Here is a 23014-nt window from a genome sequence, read left to right as displayed (position 1 = left end):
TGTTAAAATGTATCTTTCAAACTCGGGAGCAAAGGCTGGAATAGACTAGGAAGTATAGAGGTGAACCCAAATAGATACATGAACCGAATCAGTGAAATAGAGGGAGCAATCCACATTAGTTAATGAAAAACAGACTTACAGATTATCAATATAGCACGTTGAGACAACTGAGAAGACACCTAAAAACAACCCAACCTTAGAGCCAACCTTCTACCTCCAGCTAAAGTAAATTTTAATATTAAGGCTAAACAGAAAAACATACTACAAGAAAAATACAGGTTAAAAATTAACGTGTAATGACTTCCCTGGTGGTCCAGTGGTTAAGAATCCACCTGCCAATGCAGGTGACGCAAGCTCAATCCCTGGTCCAGGGAAGTCCCACATTGTGGGGGGCAACTAAGCCCATGCATCACGACTGAGCCTGCATGCCGCGACTACTGAAGCCCGGGTACCTAGAGCCCGTGCCCCGCACCGAGAGGAGCCACCGCAGTGAGAAGCCCGAGAAACACACACCAGTGCGTAGCCCCTGCTCGCCGCAACTAGAGAAAGTCCGCGTGCAGAAATGAAGAGCCAGCACAGCCATAAATAAATAAAACTTAAAAAGCAATGTATAGTTAATTACATTTAGCTTTGTTAGGGAGGTAGACCGTTCTAATGAACCAAATGTAAGGAAAAAACATAACTGACAGACTTAAAGATGAGTCTTTAAGGTTTGCAAATAAAGTCAAAGCATGAAAAGCTGGAAAAATACATTTTCAACTCAGAAAGAAGGTGAATATTCCTTATACGACATAAAAAAATGCCTTTACAGGGCTTCCCAAGTGGTCTAGTGGTTAAGAATCCACGTGCAATGCAGGGGACGTTTGGTCTCTGGTCGGGGAAGATCCCACAGGTCTTGGAGCAATTAAGCCCATGCACCGCATCTACTGAGCCCACACTTTACAGAGTCTGAGCGCGACAACTACGGAAGCCCGTGTGCCCTGGAGCCTGAGCTCCACCACAAGAGAAGCCCCTGCCCTGCAACTAAAGAACAGCCCCCGCTTGCTGCAACTAGAAGCCCACGTGCAGTAACAAAGACTCAGCACAGGCAAAATAAATGATACAATATGCCTTTACATAAATAATAAAACAGCAGAGCTCTCTCAAGGCAGCTGACTAGACCTCTATGTTTCTCTCTCCATCCTCCCTAAATCCCATTGAAATGACAAAAAATAAAAAACACCATACATACAAATAATTTTAAAATATGCAGTAGTGCTGAAAAACTGGAAAGAGCAACAGCAGCGGTATGTAACCATGAGGGAATCCTGGGAGGCTTTGGCAACAAACTAATAACAAGGAAAAAGGTTTCCAGTCTTCAGCCCTGGAGAGGGAAACAGAGGACCATCAAAAAGGGAAGTTTCCAAGCAGATACTCAAAAAAGTCCAATGATTAAAGGTAACAGCAAAGATGGGGAAAAGAATGAGCCAAGGGTTATCTGATAAGGAAAAAATTTAAAGACTTAGAAGGCTGCCAAGTTAATCATTCTCTCCACACCCTCTCCAGCAGTTACTTCTGGAAATAGCCCCCAAGATAAAGCCTCAAGACTTCCAGACGCTCCAACAAGCTATTTGCACATCTCATAGCAAAGTCCAAGCAGCCACACTTCCCCCAATGTTGCTCCCCTCTATTAATAATTCTTTTTCTCTAAAAAAAGACACTAGATCATGTCTTGAAAGGTCACATGATGAAAACCTGCATTCATTCCTGAGGGCTCATAGATTCTCATGTAAGCCAACCAGCCTCCAACCATCTACAATTACTAACTGTGCTGTGTTGTGGTAAGTCGCTCAGTCTGTCTGACTCCTTGCGACCCCATGGACTGTAGCCCACCAAGCTCCTCTGCCCATGGGATTCTCCCAGCAAAAATACTGGAGTGGGTTGCCATGCCCTCCTCCAGGGGATATTCCCAACCTAGGGATCCAACGCAGGTCTCCCACATTGCAGGTGGATTCCTCACTGTGGGAGCCCCCAGGGAAGCCCTACAAACCAACAATCATCAACAAATGGTTGAGGAAAACAGCCATATGGGAAGCAACAGACTCAACAAGTACAAGTGGTCTCTCTATAAACTAAGGAAAGCTTAAATATGGTTGACTTTTGACCAACACAGGGGTTTGGAGAGCCCCGACTCTCTGTGGTTGAAAATCTAAGTAAAACTTAAAGTTGGCCAACCTTGGCTCCTGTGGTCGGATACTACAAAAAAATATCCACTTGTAAATAGAACCATGCAGTCGAACCAACATTGTTCAAGGGTCAACTGTATACCCAACAGTCTTAAAGTGATTCAATAAAACACAACCAGACTGCAAAGTAAAAAGAATGACAAAACGTTGGGAATTAAAACTGTCAAAGCCAAAATTAAAATTCAGCAGTTGGGGTACTTCCCTGGCGGTCCAGTGGTTAAGACTTTGCTTTCTAATGCAGGGAGGGAGGGTTCCATCCCTGATCTGGGAACTAAGATCCCATAAGCCACAGGGTGTGGCCAAAAATTAAAAATAAATAAACACATTATAAATCAATGATCAGATCAGATCAGTCGCTCAGTCGTGTCCAACTCTTTGCGACCCCATGAATCGCAGCACACCAGGCCTTCCTGTCCATCACCAACTCCCGGAATTCACTCAGACTCACGTCCATCGAGTCAGTGATGCCATCCAGCCATCTCATCCTCTGTCGTCCCCTTTTCCTCTTGCCCCCAATCCCTCCCAGCATCAATTATACTTCAATAAGAAAATATTTTTTTAAATTCAGCAGTTGGGCTGAAGAGCAGAACACAGTCAACTGAAAATCTGACTTTGAGCCGTAAGTGTTATTTCCTTAGGACTCTGCAAGAGAACACAGAGAAGGAATGTATAAAAGAGAAGTTAGAAGATATTTCTCCTGGAACTTCTGGATTGAATACAGACTTTTTTGAAGGAGAAAACAGAAAGAAGAGATGTAAGAAATACAAGGAATCTCCCTGCACTGAAGACAGATCTGAGTATTAGTTATAAAGGGTCCAAGGAGTGCTGGGGCAGATGAGTTTTAAGTCACCCTCTAAAGAAGGGAAGAAAATTCCAAAAGCATTCAAAGAGACTTTTTTTTTTTTAATTTTGATTACTTAAAAGGACATTAAAAGAAAAAAGGAAGTGAGAACCTGATTCCCCTAGAGTTGTGGGTTTGAAAGCTAGTAAAACAAGCTTGTGACTTAAACACCATAAACCTCATAGTTCACTGAAACAGATGCAAAGGTTTGTTCTCAGCAGGGAATATCAGGCTACAGCTGTCCTGATAGGGGTTTCCAGGTCTTCTGGATTTCTCCCAGGATGAGGTGAGGGTATTCAGCCTGCCCAGGGACAGATCTCACCAGGACTCAGGAAACTCCAAGTGGAAGGTCAACAATCTTCTTTTATTCCTAACCACATCAACCTGAAGCTCCAGCATAATTACCTCATACGGTTGCAAAACTGCCTTGCATGAGCCATGTCACTCTGTGTAATGACAATCCACCTACCATTTCTTGCTACACCATCCATACCAACTTTCTACATTCTTAAGGTTATTGAATGTGCAAGGCATCATTCATGCAAGGTTGTACTGCAACTAAATCGGTGGGAATGGCAATCACAAGGTTAGGGGTTGGGGGTGGGGTACGATATTGAAACTCACAGGCCTGTCCAGGGACTACCAGACCATCAGGTCTCTTATTAACACCCCGGGACACTAGAAGACAATGAAGCAACATCTCCAAAGCACTAATGGAAAGAAATTTTAAGACCTATCATTTTACCCAATGAAATTACTCAAGTATAAAGGTGAAAAGAAAGACGCTCTTTGAAGTGCAAGGGTTCAAAAAAATTCAACACCTTTAAACCTTTGCTAAAGGAATTACTCAGGGAAGTACTTTGAAAGTGAAAAATAAACCAAGAAAGCAAATGACACAAAAAGTAGCATGAAAAGATTTAAATTTGTAGTCGTCAAAAGAGTCATTTGGTATTACGGGTGTAATATCAAACGGTACTACTGCCTGGTAGCTCAGTGGTAAAGAATCTATCTGCGAATGCAGGAGACATGGGTTTGATTCCTGTGTCAGGAAGATCCCCAGGTGAAGGAAATGGCAACCCACTCCAGTATTCTTGCCTGGGAAAACCCATGGACAGAGAAGCCTGGCAGGCTATAGTCCATGGGGTTGCAAAAGAGTTGGACGTGAGTTAGTGACTAAACAACAACACTATGGGTAAAAGCGTCAGACAACTGGCAAGAAATTATTCCTAAGACATTAGTTTTTTAAAAAGTAACCCAGGGATTGTAAAATTAAGCATTTGCTTTGGAAAATAGTCTGGCAGTTCCTCATACAGTTAAACACAGTTATCATACGAGCCAGCAAATTCTACTCCTAGGAAGACATTCAAGAGAAACAAAAATATATGTCTACACAAAAACTTGTACATGTATGTTCTTAGCAGCATTCAGTTCAGTTCACTTCAGTCGCTCAGTCATGTCTGACTCTTTGCAACCCCATGAATCACAGCACACCAGGCCTCCCTGTCCATCACCAACTCCTGGAGCTTGCTCAAACTCATGTCCATCAAGTCGGTGATGCCATCCAGACATCTCATCCTCTGTCGTCCCCTTCTCCTCCTGCCCCCAATCCCTCCCAGCATCAAGGTCTTTTCTAGTGAATCAACTCTTCGCATGAGGTGGCCAAAGTACTGGAATTTCAGCTTCAACATCAGTCCTTCCAGTGAACACCCAGGACTGATCTCCTTTAGGATGGACTGGTTGGATCTCCTTGCAGTCCAAGGGACTCTCAAGAGTCTTCTCCAACAACACAGTTCAAAAGCATCAATTCTTCGGTGCTCAGCTTTCTTCACAGTCCAACTCTCACATCCATACATGACCACTGGAAAAACCATAGCCTTGACTAGACGGACCTTTGTTGGCAAAGTAATGTCTCTGCTTTTGAATATGCTACCTAGGTTGGTCATAACTTTCTTTCCAAGGAGTAGGCGTCTTTTAATTTCATGGCTGCAATCACCATCTGCAGTGATTTTGGAGCCCCCCAAAATAAAGTCTGACACTGTTTCCACTGTTTCCCCATCTATTTCCCATGAAGTGATGGGACCAGATGCCATGATCTTCGTTTTCTGAATGTTGAGCTTTAAGCCAATTTTTTCACTCTCCACTTTCACTTTCATCAAGAGGCTTTTGAGTTCCTCTTCACTTTCTGCCATAAGGGTGGTGTCATCTGCATATCTGAGGTTATTGATATTTCTCTTGGCAATCTTGATTCCAGCTTGTGCTTCTTCCAGCCCAGCGTCTCTCATGATGTACTCTGCAGAGAAGTTAAAGAAGCAGGGTGACAGTATACAGCCTTGACGTACTCCTTTTCCTATTAGGAACCAGTCTGTTGTTCCATGTCCAATTCTAACTGTTGCTTCCTGACCTGCATATAGGTTTCTCAAGAGGCAAGTCAGTTGGTCTGGTATTCCCACCTCTTGAAGAATTTTTCACAGTTTATTGTGATCCACACAGTCAAAGGCTTTGGCATAGTCAATAAAGCAGAAATAGATGTTTTTCTGGAACTCTCTTCCTTTTTCCATGATCCAGCAGATGTTAGCAATTTGATCTCTGGTTCCTCTGCCTTTTCTAAAACCAGCTTGAACATCTGGAAGTTCATGGTTCATGTACTGCTGAAGCCTGGCTTGCAGAATTTTGAGCATTACTTTACTAGCGTGTGAGATAAGTGCAATTGTGCGGTCATTTGAGCATTCTTTGGCATTGCCTTTCTTTGGGACTGGAATGAAAACTGACCTTTTCCAGTCCACTGGAAAAGTCCAGGCCACAGTCCACTGTGGCCACTGCTGAGTTTTCCAAATCTGCTGGCATATTGAGTGCAGCACTTTCACAGCATCATCTTTTAGGATTTGAAATAGCTCAACTGGAATTCCATCACCTCTACTAGCTTTGTTCGTAGTGATGCTTCCTAAGGCCCACTTGACTTCACATTCCAGGATGTCTGGCTCTAGGTGAGTGATCACACCATCATGATTATCTGGGTCGTGAAGCTCTTTTTTGTACAGTTCTTCTGTGTATTCTTGGCACCTCTTCTTAATATCTTCTGCTTCTGTTAGGTCCATACCATTTCTGTCCTTTATCGAGCCCATCTTTGCATGAAATGTTCCCTTGGTATCTCTAATTTTCTTGCAGCGTTACCAATAGCTAAAAGGTGGAAAACAACCCAAATGTCTATGAACTCATGAATGGATGGATAAAATGAAGCCACACAATGAAACAATATTTGGCAAAAAAAGAAAAGAAGTACTCGCTCATGCTTTAACATGGATGAATCTTGAAAATGTTAGCTTAAGTGAAAGAAGTTAGGCGCAAAAGATTACGTATTATGGGATTCCATTTATATGAGATGTCCAAAACAGGCAAATCTGATAGACACAGAATGTAGAATTAGTGATAGCATAGGAAGAGGTTGTGGAGAAATGGAGAATGACTCCTAATAGTATGGAGTTTCTTTCTGGGATGATGAAAATATTCCAAAATTGATTATGATGATGGTTGCACAACCCTGTAAATATTCCCAAAGCCACTGAGTTGCACACTTCAGGTGGGTGAATTGTATGGTATGTGAATTATATCTCAAAAAATGTTATTTAAGAAAAACATAAAAAACTGTCTAACACAAAGAGCATGATAAGGAAAAGCTTAGTGTTATATTTTGAATGGAATTATGTGGTTACACATCTTAATTCTCTGGGGAGTTAGCAAAATATAAGTGAAGTGAAGTACCGCAGTCGTGTCCAACTCTTTGCAACCCCATGGACTGCAGTCTAGCAGGCTCCTCCATCCATGGGATTTTCCAGGCAAGAGTACTGGAGTGGGATGCCATCGCCTTCTCCGTACTTATATATATATAAGTACTTTGGGTAAAATTTAAAAGATAGCTCCAAACAAAATAGAAATGGAATTTATAACTTACAATCATTAGAGAAAAAAATAAGGAAAACTAAGAATTCTAAATAAGTTATCACAATAAATATAAATGTGTTAAAAATTTCTATATTGAAAGACTGATTCTCAGACTGGGTATAGAACTAAAATCTAGTTACATGATCAATATAGAAGGCTTAACAAGATGACAGACAAAGGAAAATATTAAAGGGACAGTTTCCTTTCAGAAGATGAAAATGTTCCATAACTGGATAAAAGTGATCGAATGTATTATACTGAATGTCATTCATTTGTTCATTTTAAATAGCTACTTTTATAGACATACCTCATTCCATTACACTTTCCTTTCATGTGCTTCAAAAATACTGTTTTTCACAATTGAAGGTTTGTGGCAACCCTGTATCAAACAAATCTTATTGACTTTTTCAAATAGCACTTGCTCACTTTGGGTCTCTGTCACATTTGTTAATTCTCACAATATTTCACACCTTTTCATTACTACTACATTTGTTATGGTGATCCGTGATCAGTGATCTCCAATGATACGATCATAACTGTTTTGAGGTGCCACAAACCTTGCCCATAAAAGATGGTGAACCTCACTGACTGCTGACGATCCAGAACATTATATGAACTTAGCTGATAACGCAGCGGCAGGGTGTGAGAGGACGGACACAAACCCTGAAAGAAGTTCTACTGTGGGTCAGGTGCTGTCAAAGAACACAGCACGCCACAGAGAGACGGTTCATGAAAAGAGAGTCAGCGAATGCAGCAAACTTCATTCTTGCGTTATTTTAAGGAACTGCCAAAGCCACCCCAACCTTCAGCAGCTACCACCCTGCTTAGTCAGCAGCCATCAACATCCACCAGCAAAAAGATTATGGCTCGCTCAAGACTTGGGGACGGTTAGCATTTTTTACCAATAAAGCATTTTTAATTAAGGTATGTACATTGTTTTTTAAATGTATTGAATTAAATACTTATCAGCCTACAGTATAATGTAAGCAATTTATATGCACTTGGAAACCAAAAAAATTTATTTGACTAGCTTTATTTTGGTACTGCTTTATTACACTGGTCTGGAACCACAGTATCTCTGAAGTATGCCTATATGTGATGTGAATCTCACTTCAATTAAAAATAAAGGGACAAGAACATATCAGATAAATGCTAGCCAAAAAAAGCTGGGGTGACATTAGTAAAGTCAGACAAAAGAGAACACAGCAAAGTGATCTAGAAGGCTGGTCTTACATTAACACAAACAGAAAACCCTCAGATATGACACCAACAAATCAAACCCAAGAGTTAAAAAAGAAAATTTTAAAATCCAATAATTTCTTTAAAAAATACACTATAATTAAATAGAGATTATATCACAAGTACAAGAACGACTCAACGTTAGATTTTCTAATGCAATTCATTCCATTAACAAATAGAAGGAAAAAAAAAACCTATATGCTGACCTAACAAAAGGCACCCTCCCAGCCAAATATTAGCTCCCAAATTCAACAATCATTCCTGATTAAACGACGTACAGAGTTAAACCTCCCTTTCTTAATTCAATAAAGAATATCTACCAGAATCCACAGTAAAACCTGTATTATAATTAAAGCATTGGAAACACTGCAGTTAAAGTTATGAGTCAGCCAAAGATATCCATCTTGTCTCAATCATTCCTAACCTATGCAATAATGAAAAACAGTATAAATATAAAAAGAAGAAAACCACCCGTGTTCAGATATTACTGTAACTTATAAAATAATAATAGAACTAACTATAATAATTAGGACAATAATAATTAGAACTAATTATTCAAATAAAATGGCTACATATAAAACAAGATAATCAGTAGCTTTTTTTCAAATTATAAACAGTTACAAATCGCCAAATTCATTTTGTATAAATCCTATTTATCAAATATAATAAGAAGTACATAGATACATCTGGCAAAAACTTAGGACTGCAAGAGCATAAAATGACCTTAAATAAATAGATAAAATATTCTTAAATAAGATTCAATATCATAAGGATATCTCTTCAAATTAATTTATAAATTTAATGCAGTCTCAATCAAAATCAGAGTGGAATGTAAAGAACAATGATTTTAAAAATCACCTCTAAGTGTAAGTGTAAGTATACAAAAGCACAGCAAGAAAGAGAGAAACTGGTATGATTTATAGCAAGGAGATCCAACCAGTCCATCCTAAAGGAAATCAGTCCTGAATATTCATTGGAAGGACTGATGCTGAAGCTGAATCTCCAATACTTTGGCCAGCTGATGGAAAGAACTGACTCATCTGAAAAGACCCTGATGCTGGGAATGATTGGGGGCAGGAGGAGAAGAGGAGAACAGAGGATGAGATGTTTGGATGGCATCACTGACTCAATGGACATGAGTTTGAGTAAGCTCCGGGAGTTGGTGATGGACAGGGAAGCCTGGCATGTTGCAGTCCATGGGGTTACAGAGTCAGACACGACTGAGCAACTGAACTGAACTGATCCTACTGAATATTTAAACGCATGTAAAGCTACAGTCAATTTAGAATTGACTCAGAATCAATGGGGTTGCACAGAGTCGGACACGACTGATGTGACTTAGCAGCAGCAGCAAAATCAAGAAACAGTTACACATATATGGGAATATGATTAATGGTGAGACAACTAGCTACCCATTTGGGGGTGGAAATTACATTCTTTTAAATTTATTTTTAATTGGGGGATAATTGCTTTACAATGTTGTGGTGGTCTCTGCCATACAACAATGGGAACCAGCCATAGTATACACATGTCCCCTCCCTCGTGAACCACCCTCCCAGCCCTCACCCCCTCCCACCGGACTAGAGTCCCAACTTGAGCTCCCTGTGCTATACAGCAGTCTCCCACTAGCTATGAATTTTACCCATTGTAACGTATATATGTCAGTCGTACTCTCTCAGTCCATCCCACCCTCTACTTCCCCTGCTGGGTCCGGAAGTCTGTTCTCTATTCCTGCCCTGTGAATAGGTTCATCGGTACCATATTTCTAGATTCCATCCATTTTTCTAGATTCCATCATATGCGTTAATATATGATATTTGTTTTTCCCTTTCTGATTTACTTCACTCTGGCAGGGGAGATACCATGATCATGATTTTACATTCTTATCCACACAGAAAGAACTTATGCCTTTAGATGACAATTTTTTTAAATTGTTTATTTATTTATATTTGGTTGCACCGCATGGCTTGCAGAGTCTTTTCCTTGACCAGGGATTGAGCTCAGGCTCTGGCAGTGAAAGCGCCGAGTCCTAACCACTGGACAGCCAGGGAACTCCTGCTGGTAAATATTTTTAACATTTAAAAGAGTGGTATTTTCTCCAAATATCTGTATAATCCTGGGTCTAAGGAAGCCATGTTTAAGCAAAGTAAACCCAAGAAGGCTGAATAAAGGTAAGATCTAGATTTCATGCAAATTAGAAACTTATTTTGATGAAAATGGCATGAATGATACTAACAACAAATGACGCGAGAAAGTTGATACTTATACAGGAAACCTACAAATCAACACAAAAGCAACATGGAAAAACATCAAGGTATCACTAAGTGAAAACAAAGCTGCAGAATATGTATACTACACTCATTCACGTGTGTGTATATATGCACACGCACAGAAAAAGGTCTGTGAACACTAAGTAGATGGGGGTAGATGCTGGATACGGTGAAGGAGGTAAGTTATCAGAGACACTCAGTTTTCACTCTATATGTAAATGACTTGAAGTTTTTTTACAATGAACACACTGCTAAGTTTCTTTAACTACATTAATGCATAAATACATTCTCATCACAAAAAAATTAAAACCATATAAAAAATAAGGAGTTAAAAAGCAAACCTCCCTATTCAACTACATCCCACAATCCAATCTTATTTCCCTCCTTGGAGGTAAATTTTCATAAATGTCTTCACTCCCTGGTGGCTCAGACAGTAAAGAATCTCCCTGCAACACAGGAGACATGGGTTCGATCCCTGAGTTGGGAAGGTCCCGTGGAGGAGGGCATGGCAACCCACTCCAGTATTCCTGCCTGGAGAATCCCATGGACGGAGGAGCCTGGCGGGCTACAGTCCATGGGGTCACGAAGAGTCGGACATGACTGAGCAACTAACGCTTTCACTTTTTCAATCCCTTTTATATCTTTAAAACATTTTTAAAGAAAGAAAGGGCCCTTTTTTTTTTTTTAATGAGTAGAAGGGGAAAAACAGGCATTTACTGAAAGAAGAAATAAATGGCTAATGAGCATATTTTAAATGTTAAATTTTGATCATCACAGAAATACAGATTTTAAAAAATCTCTTTTTTCACATGTCCAAGGCTCCCCTGAATATTAGCTAATGCTCTGACTGGTGGGTGTCTATGCCAAATCAGGTTTTTTTAGAGTATCTCCCACTCCAAGAAAATTGGAAAATGTTAAAAGTTTAAGTATTTGAAGAAACAAACCCACTGAAACACCACTAGAACACAAACACACAAACCCACTGAAACAGAACTACAGGGAATGCCAGTGGGTATAAACCTTTCTGTACAACTGGGCAGTAATATCAAAGCCTTAAAAACACATAGAGCAACCCCACTCCAACACAAAACTATTAGAACTAATAAATGAAATCAGCAAAATTGTAGAATATAAGGTTAAGGATACAGAGCTCAACTGGATTTCTATGATGTAGCAATAAACAATCTGAAAATGAAATTAAAATAATTCCATGTTCAATAGCATCAAAAAGAATAAAACACTTAGGAATAAATTTAACAAAAGAAATATATGATATGTACATTGAAGACTACAAAACATTGTTAAAGAAATCAGAGGAGTTGTAAATAAACAGAAAGGTATCCCATGTCCATGAATCAGAAAACAGTTTTCAAACAGCAATATCCCCTAAATTGATCTACAGATTCAGCACAACCCATACTGAAACTCTAGCACCCCTTTTTGCAGAAATTGGCAAGATGATACTAAAATTCAAGGAAATGCAAGGGACCCAGAATAGGCAAAACAACTTTCAAAAAATAACAAACTTGCAAACTCACAGTCTGATTTCAAAACTTTCTACAGAGCTACAGTTAGTGTGGTACTGGCACAAGGATAGATATTTAGATCAACAAAACAACTGATGATGCAGAAATAAATCCTTACATTTATGGCCATATGATGTTCAACAGTGGGTGCCAACACAATTCAGTGGGGAAAAAAATTATCTTTTCAACATATAGTGCTAGGACCATTAGATATCCACACGGAAATGAACAAAATTACCCTCCTTCCTCAAAAAATTAACTCCAAATTAGCCACAGACCTAAATGTAAGGCATAAAACTACACAACTTTTGACTTTACCAGGAGTCCAGTGGTTGAGATTCTGTGCTTCCACTGCAGGGGGCACGGGTTCGATCCCTGGTCAGGGAAGTTGCGCGTGCCATGCAATGCAGCACCACCCCCCTAAAAAAAAAACCTATAAAACTTTCAGTAAAAAACAGACAAGCAAATCTTTGTGACCCTGCATTAGGCAAAGTCTTCTTAGATATGACATCAAAAATACAAACAACAAGAGAAAAAAAATACACAGACTGTACTTTGTCAAATTAGGAAACCCTTGTTCTTTAAAGGAAACCATCACATAAAGTGAAAAGACAACACCCAGCATGGAAGAAAAATATTTGCAAATCATGTATCTGATATATGATAAGGAACCTGTATCCAGAATATGAAAAGCATGCTTACAGTCCACAATAAGAGAAATTAGTTTTTTAAATGGCAAAGGATTTTTTGGTTGTTCGCATTATCTTTATTGGGCTGCCGTTGACATTACTTTTCAACTTTTCAGGGCCTGGTTGTTCCTTTTAAATGGCCAAGGATTTGAACTGACACTTCTCCAAAGAAGCTAGACAAATGACATAAAGAGATGCTCAACATCAATAGTCATCATGGAAATACAAACTAAAACCACAATGAGATATCACTTCATACCTCGTCAGGATGATTAGAAAAGGCAGAAAACAAATCTTGGGGAGGATGTGGAGAAATCGGAACACTCGTGTTGGTGCTGGAATTATAAGTTAGGGTCACCATTTTGGAAAGAGTCTAGCAGTACCCTGACAAATAGCAGACAAACACCTACCGGATCAGTCAACCCTCCTCTCCTACGTAAACGCCCAAGAGAAGTGAAAACTAAGTCCACACAAAACCTGTGCACGAAGGTTCACAGCAGTGTGTTCGTAGCAATCAAAATGTGGAAACAGCTCAACTGTTCTCAGTTGATGAATGGATAAACAATACATATATATGTATAATACAATGAAATATTATTTGGCAATAAAAGGAATGAAGTACTGAGACATGTTAGAGCATGGATAACCCTTGGAAACATTATGTTAAGTGAAAGAAGCCAGACAGCAAGGGCCACACACTATAGGATCCATCTACAAGAAATAACCAGGACAGACAAATCCAGGGGGCAAAGAACAGATTAGCTGCTACCAAGGGCTGAGGCCAGGGGAGACCAGGGAGTGACTGCTAACAGATATAAGGTTTCTTTCTGTGGTGACAAAAATGTCCTAAAATCAGACAATGATGAAAGCTGTACAACTCTGTGAATATCCTAAAAAATTTCTGAATTGTACACCTTTAAAAGGTCAACTTTTCATGTATATTTTTACTTTTCTTATTTTTTTGTTTTTTATTTAATTTTTTCTTGAAGTATAGTTGATTTTAAATGTTTCAGGGGTACAGCAAAGGACATGCATATCCTACATGATAATGGTCTTTGACTTACTTCATCTCTACATCTATCCATGTTGCTGCTAATGGCATTATTTCGTTACTTTTTACGACTGAGTAATATTCCATTGTATGTGTGTATCACGTCTTCTGTATCCATGAGTCTGTCAGTGGACACTGCGGCGGCTTCCATTCCTTGACCGCTGTAAAGAATGCTGCAGTGAACGCTGGAGTGCGTGTGTCTTTTCTCCCAATATACACCCACGAGTGGGATGGCTGGATCAGACAACAGCTGTATTTTTAGTTTTTAAGGAAAAATCATCAATCTGTTATCGCTAATATCTCAATAAAGCTGTATCTTAAACCTGGATATGCCCAAACTCATAGAACAGTACACTAAAAAGGGTAAATTTTACTGTAGACATCAATAAAATTTTACTTCAAGGAAGATTCATATGCCCTGTTGCTCAATTCCAAGTACACATCCATAGAAAACCTCAAAAGAGTATCCAGAAAGAGGGGGCTTAAGGACTGTTTGTTACAACCTTGTTACAGGAAAGAAAGAAACCTAAATTGAACAGTGGGAGCCTGGACATTTATGGAATACTAGGTGGCCCAGAGAAGGCAATGGCACCCCACTCCAGTACTCTTGCCTGGAATATCCCATGGACGGAGGGGCCTGGTGGGCTGCAGTCCATGGGGTCGCTAAGAGTCGGGCACAACTGAGCGACTTCACTTTCACTTTTCACTTTCATGCATTGGAGAAGGAAATGGCAACCCACTCCAGTGTTCTTGCCTGGAGAATCCCAGGAACAGGGGAGCCTGGTGGGCTGCCGTCTATGGGGTCGCACAGAGTCGGACACGACTGAAGCGACTTAGCAGCAGCAGCAGCAGGTGGCCATTGGGATTCCCCAGTGGCTCAGAGGTAAAAAATCCACCTGCGATGCAGGAGCCACAGGAGACTCGGGTTCAATCCCTGAGTTGGGAAGAGCCCCTGGAGAAGGAAATGGCAACCCCCTCCAGTATCCTTGCGTGGAGAATCCCATAGACAGAGGAGCCTGGTAGGCCACAGTTCATAGGGTTGCAAAGAGTCAGATATAACTGAAGCAACTTAGCATGCACGCATGCAGGCAGACATTAAGAATGACTGAAGAACTTCAATAATTTTTTTTAAAGCCAGGAACAGAAGAAAAAATGTTTTTAAAAATTGGGAAAAAACAAAACAAAACACAATGCCTAAAGAAATGAACGCTGATGAGGAAAGGTAATTTATCAGGTCTCCCCAGGAAACTGGCACATTCAGATTGGGTAATCTGAGCAGAGTGTAATAAAGGTCTTATTTAGAAGGTAGGGTGCAGGAAAACCACAAGCCATAACGCAGGGCCTGGCAATAGGAAGTGGCTGGGAGTGACCGGATAACAGAGCCAGGGAAAACAGCCCAGGGCCGAGGGCTGCCAGAGCCCGCCTTGCACAGAGGGACACAGCTAGGCTGCTGAGCCCGGCAGGCAGGAGTCCCAAGAACGAGCGCCCTGAACCTGCTCCTTTCCCACCTACCGCATCCTACAGGTGCCAGGAGGACCCTGGAATCCAGTGTGGCATCAGAGGGGACCCTGGAGACGGCCGGGTCCGTGCAAGTCACTACAGGGTGGAGAGCCGGGTGGAGGGTGCCTCTGAGTGATGAATGGAAGGCATTCAGCACAGATGGTCATAGCAGGAAGCAAGGAGTAGCTCGTAAGTGACCACATTTTTTAAAAACTGCAGATAAGTAACACACAACCACTTAAGAAACCCTGGAATGGTTTACTCCAGCGGGTAAACAGAGGTTCGCCCAGAGTTTCTCAACAGTGGGGCTGTAGGCAGCTGGTGAAGCAACTCTTCATGGCTGGGGACTGTCCCAAGCGCTTCAGGACATCAGACTCCCTGGACCCCAGGGCATTGAACACCAGGAGAACAGGCACGACAATAACCAAAAATTTCTGAAAAGCCTCCCCACGCCCAAACATGGGTCAATATTGACACGCCTAACAGGAACCACTGTGGGGAACACGGTTCAAGGGGTTTTTTTTCATACTTGCATTTTTCTCATTTTTCTACCAAGATTAGGAACCTGTGTTCATCCTTCTTCAAAAAGAAATCAACAGGATAGACTAATTTAATTCCTCCCGGCCTCACCGCACCACATGTGGGATCTAGTTCCCCCACCGGGGATTGAACCCTCGTCCCCTGCATTGCGAACTTGAAGCCTTAACCACTGGATTGCCAGGCAAGTCCCAGGACAAATTAATTTAGCTGCCGGTTCTCAGGAAACCCTATCTGTCCTCCCCCAACTAAGTTTGCTCATGACAGTAAGTAAACGAAAGGCGATCTGACATTATTACCTGCATGACATAACTCATTTTGAAGTCGCCAACAACAGGAAGGCTGCAGTTTAACTCAGCTTCTGACAAACCACTTGTATTCTTCCAATCCTCATAAATGTTATGAGATCACAACATCCTACAAGTCACAGGTCAAGTCCTGGATTGCTTCTAGCTCGTTATAAAACTTGAAGAGGAAGGAAACCACTACAATTTGGTTGCCATGCCATGTTACACCGGCACCGTCTAGGGTGTTTTAGCAGGTCACCTCTGTGAGAAAGCCAGGCCAAGGGATCCTGACAACAGATTTGGGGAAACACTGTGTTTTACTCTCTATTATTTCCCCCAGGCTCAAGCAGGAAGTCAGGTTCTTAGTAATTCTTTGTCTCAGTATTTTGCTTTTTCAAGGCGGAAAGTAACATTCTTCTAGGGGCAGGTCTAACTTAATCTGAGGGCTGGAACAGCAAAAGTTTGAAACCTGCCCTGCCTCCACCCTCAAATAAAGAATTCATGGCTCCATTTTCCTTACGGTTCAACAAACCATCCACTGCAAGCTACATTCTGACTCAGATGTTAAAATATAAACAAAAATTAAAATATTTATAAAATATAAACAGTATACTGAATCAATAAAATGTAGTATATACTATTTAGGGTGATCCTTAACATTTTCAAGAGTTCTATGGAATCCTCTGGCGATCCATTGGTTAGGACCTCGTGCTCTCACTGCTGGGGCCCTGGGTTCAGTCCCTGGTCAGGGAACTAAGATCCCACAAGCCACGTGGCATGGCCAAAATAAATGAAAAAGAAAATTTTAAGAATCTCTTTGGAGTAGGCAATAGCAACCCACTCCAGTATTCCTGTCTGGAGAATCCCATGGACAGAAGAGCCTGGCTGGCTACAGTCCATGGGGTCACAAAGAGTCGGACATGACTGAACTAACGAGCACGTACGTATGGACAGTAAGTTCATGAACTGTTCTTCCGATGAATGAAGACACCCTCTCCCATTCCACATTCCCAACATCTATTTAGATAAAAGTAATGTATAAAACTGCACAAGGGGAAGAAACTCTGCAATCATCAATTGACTCGCTTGAAATATCATAAGTAATGGAATTTTTAAAATAATTAGCTATTGACATTTGTTTTATAGATAATAGCATATTATGATAAAAGAAAGTATCTAAGCATTCTGTAGCTGTTTTCTCAAAGGACCATCCAAGAACACTTTGCAATAGTATCTAGTGAGCTTGTTAAAAATGCTGATTTCTTTCTCACTGCAGCAAACTTGCTGTAACAGGATTTCTGTAGCCAGCACTCTAGAATATGCATTTTAGTACAGTGCTCACTGTGATTTTTATGCTCATTAAATCTTTAAAGTCACTGTGCTAGAGGCTAAGATGGCGTAACAGAAATTCTAGTTAAAACAGCATTTCAGTGGAGGTTTCTTAAATTTCTACAGCAATTTCCACTACAATGGATAAAGCAGGCTTAGAGAATGTTACTTACTTTCTCCGGCCATTCTAAACATTTGACATAGGCAATTTGGAGCATGCCTAGAAGAAGAATAAGTAACTTGGCTCAAAATTGGTGATCAATATATATTTGTTGAATAAATGAATATAACATAAACAGGGAAAAAAAAAAAAAAAAAACAACCTTTTAGGGGACTTTCTGGTGGTCCAGTGGTTAAGAATCCGCCTTGCAGAGCAGGGGGTGTGGATTTGATCCCTGACCAGGGAACTAAGATCCCATATGCTGTGGGGCAATTAAGCCCACGTGCCACAACGAGAGAGTTTGTGCACCACAATGAGAGAGTCCATGTGCTGCAACTAAGACCCAGTGCAGCCAAATAAATTAAAAAAAATTTTTAATCTCTTTAAATGTCCGTGAGTTTTCCTGATTGAGAGAACAGGTTCTTGGTATTACAGAAGAACACACTCATGTGAAGGCACACCGCTGTGATGTCACAGCTCTCTGGGAAGAAAACAGATTCTACAGGTTTCCAGAAAGGGGGTGGGGGATCAAGAATTGGAATCTTTTAAAAAGAATCAGAAGAGCTAGAAGATAACAGAGGAACACTTTGAAAATTCTGAAGGAAAAAATTTCCAATCTACCATTCTTCACTTAGTCAAACTATTAATTATGTGTAACAGTGGAATGAAGACATTTTAAAAGATGCGCCTCTCGATTTACACATGTGTCCTTTTTTAGGAGACGCATGTGTGCGTCAGAGGGTGTGTGTTTCCCCCCAGACAGAGGAGGACACTGGTCCTGGGAGGCAGAAGATCAACCTAGGAGAAGGGGGAAGGGGCTTTCAACAGGCACATGCAGGAGACCCCAGGCCATCAGCTGTGTCCAGGTGAGAAGGCCAGGTGAGAGCGGATCAGACGCTCCCAGAGGGCTGGTCAAGAAAACGACCCTGATGGAATACCTGCTGTCTCTCAGTTTCCTGAGTGAAGACTCAAACAGTAAAGTCAGTGACTAAGTATCTAGAGAACTCAGAAATGGAAAATTACAATCTCCAGGAACAACAAGAAATTGGACAGCAAAGGAAAAGCACCCACAGACCGCTCAGCGGCTCCTCTTGAACAGTTTATGATATCCTAAGGTCAGCACCGGTTACCGATCTAATCCAGACATAAAGGTGTATGTATGCGGGTGGGGAAGGGGTGGCCCAAGAGGGTAAAGCCTCATTTGTCAGAGTACAAAGCCAAGGATAACACCATTGGTGGGGGAAGGGTCTAAGAGATGGGAATGTGGGTACCTCTGGTACGGCAATGGTGGGGGAGGGTTAGATGTCTACCGGTAGGCCAGTGACTCTAAAACCTGTGCATATAGAGATCTGCCAAAATAAAAACTCTCGTAGTCATTCAGGATAATTTTTCTCACATGTTTTTCCATCAGTTTCAAAAAACGTATTGAAATCGAAACGTCTACGTGCCAACACATAAGCAGTGGTTATTTCTAGTAACATAATTGTGGGCCATTTACATTTTTTCTTTTACTTTCCTATTTTCAGAGCAAGCATGGAACATGGAGTCTGTTGATCATAAATCAGAAAACAAGAGGTGTTTTGCTTTACACCTGGTCCACATCCACACCAGGGTAGAAGGCCCACCTCTGTCACTGTAGCTGCCACTAGCTCTGCTGGAGCAGAGGAGCCTGCCAACTCCTTCATCCACACAGCAAATATTTGTTGAATTCCTATAAGCCAGGCCCTGCAAGGTGATTCCAATACCCGAGCTTTCTATTGGATCTCCCCAGCCTCAGTGCCAGCAGGGGGAACGAAATGGGGGATGGGCTAAGCCAACACTTCAAACTCTCAATGCACTGGAACCAACCGGGATGTATTCATTTGGTCTGGGGTGTGCTCTGAGTCTCTGGAAAAGTGGATGAGCAGGTTTCTCAGGGGATCTGGGGTCCTCAGCACTTTGGTACCATCACGGCCCCAAGCTCACATAAGCTAGATTTCAACCCCACAAAGGTTTAAGTGAAAGTATGAGGGATATGGGGCTTCCCCAGGTGGCATAGTGGTAAAGAATTCCGCCTGCCATTGGAAAAAGCCATGGTCCCTGCCCTTTTGTATGACACCCTTTTTGAAACACACCAGCCTGGAAATAAACAAAAAAAAGAACTCGCCTGGGAATGCAAGAGATGTAGGTTCAATCCCTGGGTTGGGAAGATCCCCTGGAGTAAGAAACGGCACCCCACTCCAGTATTCTTGCCTGGGAAATCCCGTGGACAGAGGAGCCTGGTGGGCTGCAGTCCATGGGGCCGCAAAGAGTCAGATTCAACTGAACACGCCACAAGTAAACTGTGCGAGATATGGCAGAAGGAAGGGATGCCCCTTAACAGTTACAAGCAGGGCCCTGGAGACAGGCAGGCCTAGGTTTGAATCCCACCTCCACCCCCAGGTGGGACCTACTTCCTCTCTCTAAACCTCAGTTTCTTCACAAGTAAAATGGGATCATAATCAAAGCTCCCTTCACAGGATGGGCTTCCCAGGTGGCTCAGATGGTAAAGGGGCTGCAGTCCAGAGGGTCGCAGAGAGTCGGAGACGACTGAGCGACTTCACTTTCTTTCACTTTTCACAGGATAGGAGTGTTGTGCGGGACATGTGGGCAGGAAGGTGTCTAAAGGGCTTGATGAGACCCTGGCACCTGGTGAAGACAGTACACAGTAGCCTCCGTTAGCTGTTAACAAGCCCGGGACCTTTCTCAGCCAGGAGGAAACCAAAAGGGGGGATAACTGGATCTCTCAGCGTCCACGTTCTCCTCTAGAGAGGAGAAGGCTGGTTCATGTGCCCCCTCCCCAGGAACGGTCTGAGTCTTAAACCAGGATGTGCAAAGCACAAGAACCCCTTTGATCCTCAAACAGCACCAGACAGGAGACCCTCGGAATTTTTCCGTAAACCCTTCCTGATTCACCTCAGTTTTACTTCCAAGGAGATAATTAGGAAAAAGAAGTCTTCTCCCCTGATCTTCGAGAAGCTTTGCTTTTGGGGAAAAGGCCATCCACGTGGATATCAGGTGAGGGAGGCACCAGGTATCTCTGACACTCATGAACACAAACTCAATGTTCACCAAGCATCCCGCTCCGGGCACACGCCACGACCGCAGAGAGGGCCCAGCAGGTCGGGTTTCTCCCCAGCATCCCGAAGCTCATGACCCTCTCCCCTAGAAGAGCCCAAGGTGAGAAGGGGCCCTCTTCTGAGAGGAGTCTCGGAGTTTGGCACCTTGGGATGAAGGCGAGGCTAAGCCTAAAGCGTTCCTCCGAAGCCGTCGGAAGGATGTGAACAAGCTCCCGGGCGAGGAGCACCGCGCGGGGTCCACCTGCGCTCCCCGCCCCGCCCGCCCGCCCCGAGGCACTCACGATCTCCGCCACGATGAGGAGCCCGGGCAGGGTGCGGAGGAACTCGCGGTCGTAGGAGAAGCTGCTGCTGGTGGTGGAGAAGTTCTCGGCGAAAGAGCTGGCGGTGGTGGTGACCGTCTGCGAGCGGGCGCGCTGCGGCTCCTCCATCGTCGCGCCCGGGCGGGCAGCGCCGGCCCCGCCTCGGAGACCCCCGGCGCGTCCAGGCGGGCCGCGCGGCTCAGAGCCCGGGGACACCGGCCAGTGGGGGGGAGGGGAGCGCGGCGGCGGAGGGACGGGGCGCGCGGGGGGCGCCTGCCGGGCCCGTGTGGCCGCGGCGCGAGTCTGGCGAGCGCGCGGCGCCCCCCTCTCCTCGGCGAGCGCGGGCTCTCGGGCTGCGCGGGGGCGCCGCGGCAGGAGACCCGGCGAGGGGGAAGCCGCCGGCGGCCGAGGGAGGCGGCGGAGGCCGGGCGGAGGAGGGGGCGTGGAGAGAGGCGGGCACGCGGTGGGCGGGGAGGGGCCGCCCCGCGGAGGCGCCGCCGGCCGGCGGCCGCTTCACCTGTTGCTCGGCCGGGAGGGTGCGGGGGCGCGGGGTCTGCGGAGGGAGGCCTGGGGTCGCGGCCGCCGGCTGCTCGGCTCAGCCAGGCGCCGCCTCCCGGGGGCGAGTCGCCGCTGACCTGTCTCTTTCCACCTGGCGGCGGCCGGCCCGCGGCTCGGGGGCCGCCGGGAAGAGCCAGGCCTCCGGGCCGCGTGGCTAAGGGAATGGAGGGGTGGGCGGGGCGATCACTCCAGGTGGCGAAAGAGTGGCTGGAGTTACGACCTGGCCGGACCTTAGACCCGAACGAGATCGATGTGTGGCTGCCGGGACGGTCCGGCCGGAGCTTCTCCCCCTGCCGCCGCGGCGGCCGCCGCAGCCGGGCGGGATTTCCTGCCCCTCCTGCCGGGAACAATTTAAGGAACCAGCTTCATCGCCGGGCTTGGAAGGCGAGACGCTTCCAGGCGCTCTCAGAGGCTCGATCGCGCGGATGCATGGAGACCGCGCCTGGCCCGTAGATGGGAACGGGGAAATCTTTGGGGGGGGTCCGTGGTCACGATGAATCAGTGTCCCATCGCCCTCGGGAGGAAATGTTGGGGGGAGAGCTAGAAAACTGTGTGGGTCCTGCAAAGTGTGCTTTCCTGGGGTGCGGGAGGGGATGAGGGAGTCCCACGCATGCAGGCAAACGTGTCAGGCTGACCCGAATTTCAACACTTGCATTTCTCAGCCGTGTGACCAGGAGCAAGGGGCCCCACGTCTCTGGACCTCAGTGGACCGTCTGTAAAATGCCTAGGTGGACACCTTGCCAACAAGAACATCTTCCTGGCACACTCTCCTTCTGTCTGGTGAAAGAATGGCAAGAAATATTCTATTTTATTCAGACACGCCCCAGAGGCAAGGAAATAATCCTTGTTCACAAATAGAGGGTTGCTCTCAGATCACAGCGAAAGCATTCCATTCCCTCTTAATCTGTTCCCAAACACCTTTGGGAAAAAGTCTGAAGGGACATTTTTTCCCACCATGTCCTGTGAGCTGAGAAGAAAGCAAAAACGATCGATACACTCAAGTAAAACAAGGAATTCGTTTCTTTTAGGTCTAGGGCCTACGCAGGAGGACCTCAGGAAGTAAAAGACTTCAGAAGCATTACTGGGCTGCCCTGGTGGTCCAGCGTTTAAGAATCCACCTGCCAATGCAAAGGATACCAGTTCGATCCTAGGTGAGCGAAGAGCCCACACGCCATAGAGCAACTGAGCCTATGCTCCACAACTGCTGAGCCCACACCCTGCAGCAAGAGAAGCCAATACACTGAGAAGCCTGGGCAATGAGAGGCCCTCCCACCACAACTAAAAGTATCCCCCGCTTTCTGCAACTAGAGAAAGCCGAGTGCAGCGACGAAGACCCACCACAGTCAAAAAATTAAATAAATCATTTTTGGTTTTTTTTTTAATAGGCAAAAGCTGCTAATAGATATTTCACTTCTAGGAAGATACACGGATGGCAAATAAGTGGCTCCCTAGCTACCCTGTGGTCG

At 43.9% G+C, this 23014-nt stretch overlaps 1 protein-coding gene across 2 annotated transcripts in view; it reads right to left on the bottom strand.

Annotated features, from left to right (window-relative positions):
• Positions 1–21416, bottom strand: part of CMTM8 (CKLF like MARVEL transmembrane domain containing 8) — a 95977-nt gene extending 74561 nt beyond the window's left edge. For both annotated transcript variants that reach the window (XM_086365675.1, XM_086365674.1), the window contains exon 1: positions 20973–21416. In XM_086365675.1, the coding sequence (XP_086221801.1) occupies positions 20973–21119 (147 nt within the window). In that variant the 5' untranslated portion in view covers positions 21120–21416. The remainder of the gene's footprint in view (positions 1–20972) is intronic.
• Positions 21417–23014: the final 1598 nt, after the last annotated feature.

Source organism: Bos grunniens, chromosome 22 (assembly GCF_055505025.1).
Source record: "Bos grunniens cultivar Pamir isolate PY7600 chromosome 22, Bosgru_T2T1.0, whole genome shotgun sequence".
NCBI classification, from domain to species: domain Eukaryota; kingdom Metazoa; phylum Chordata; class Mammalia; order Artiodactyla; family Bovidae; genus Bos; species Bos grunniens.
Note: the sequence above shows the minus strand (reverse complement) of the source record. Positions and strands in the feature narration are given on the sequence as shown.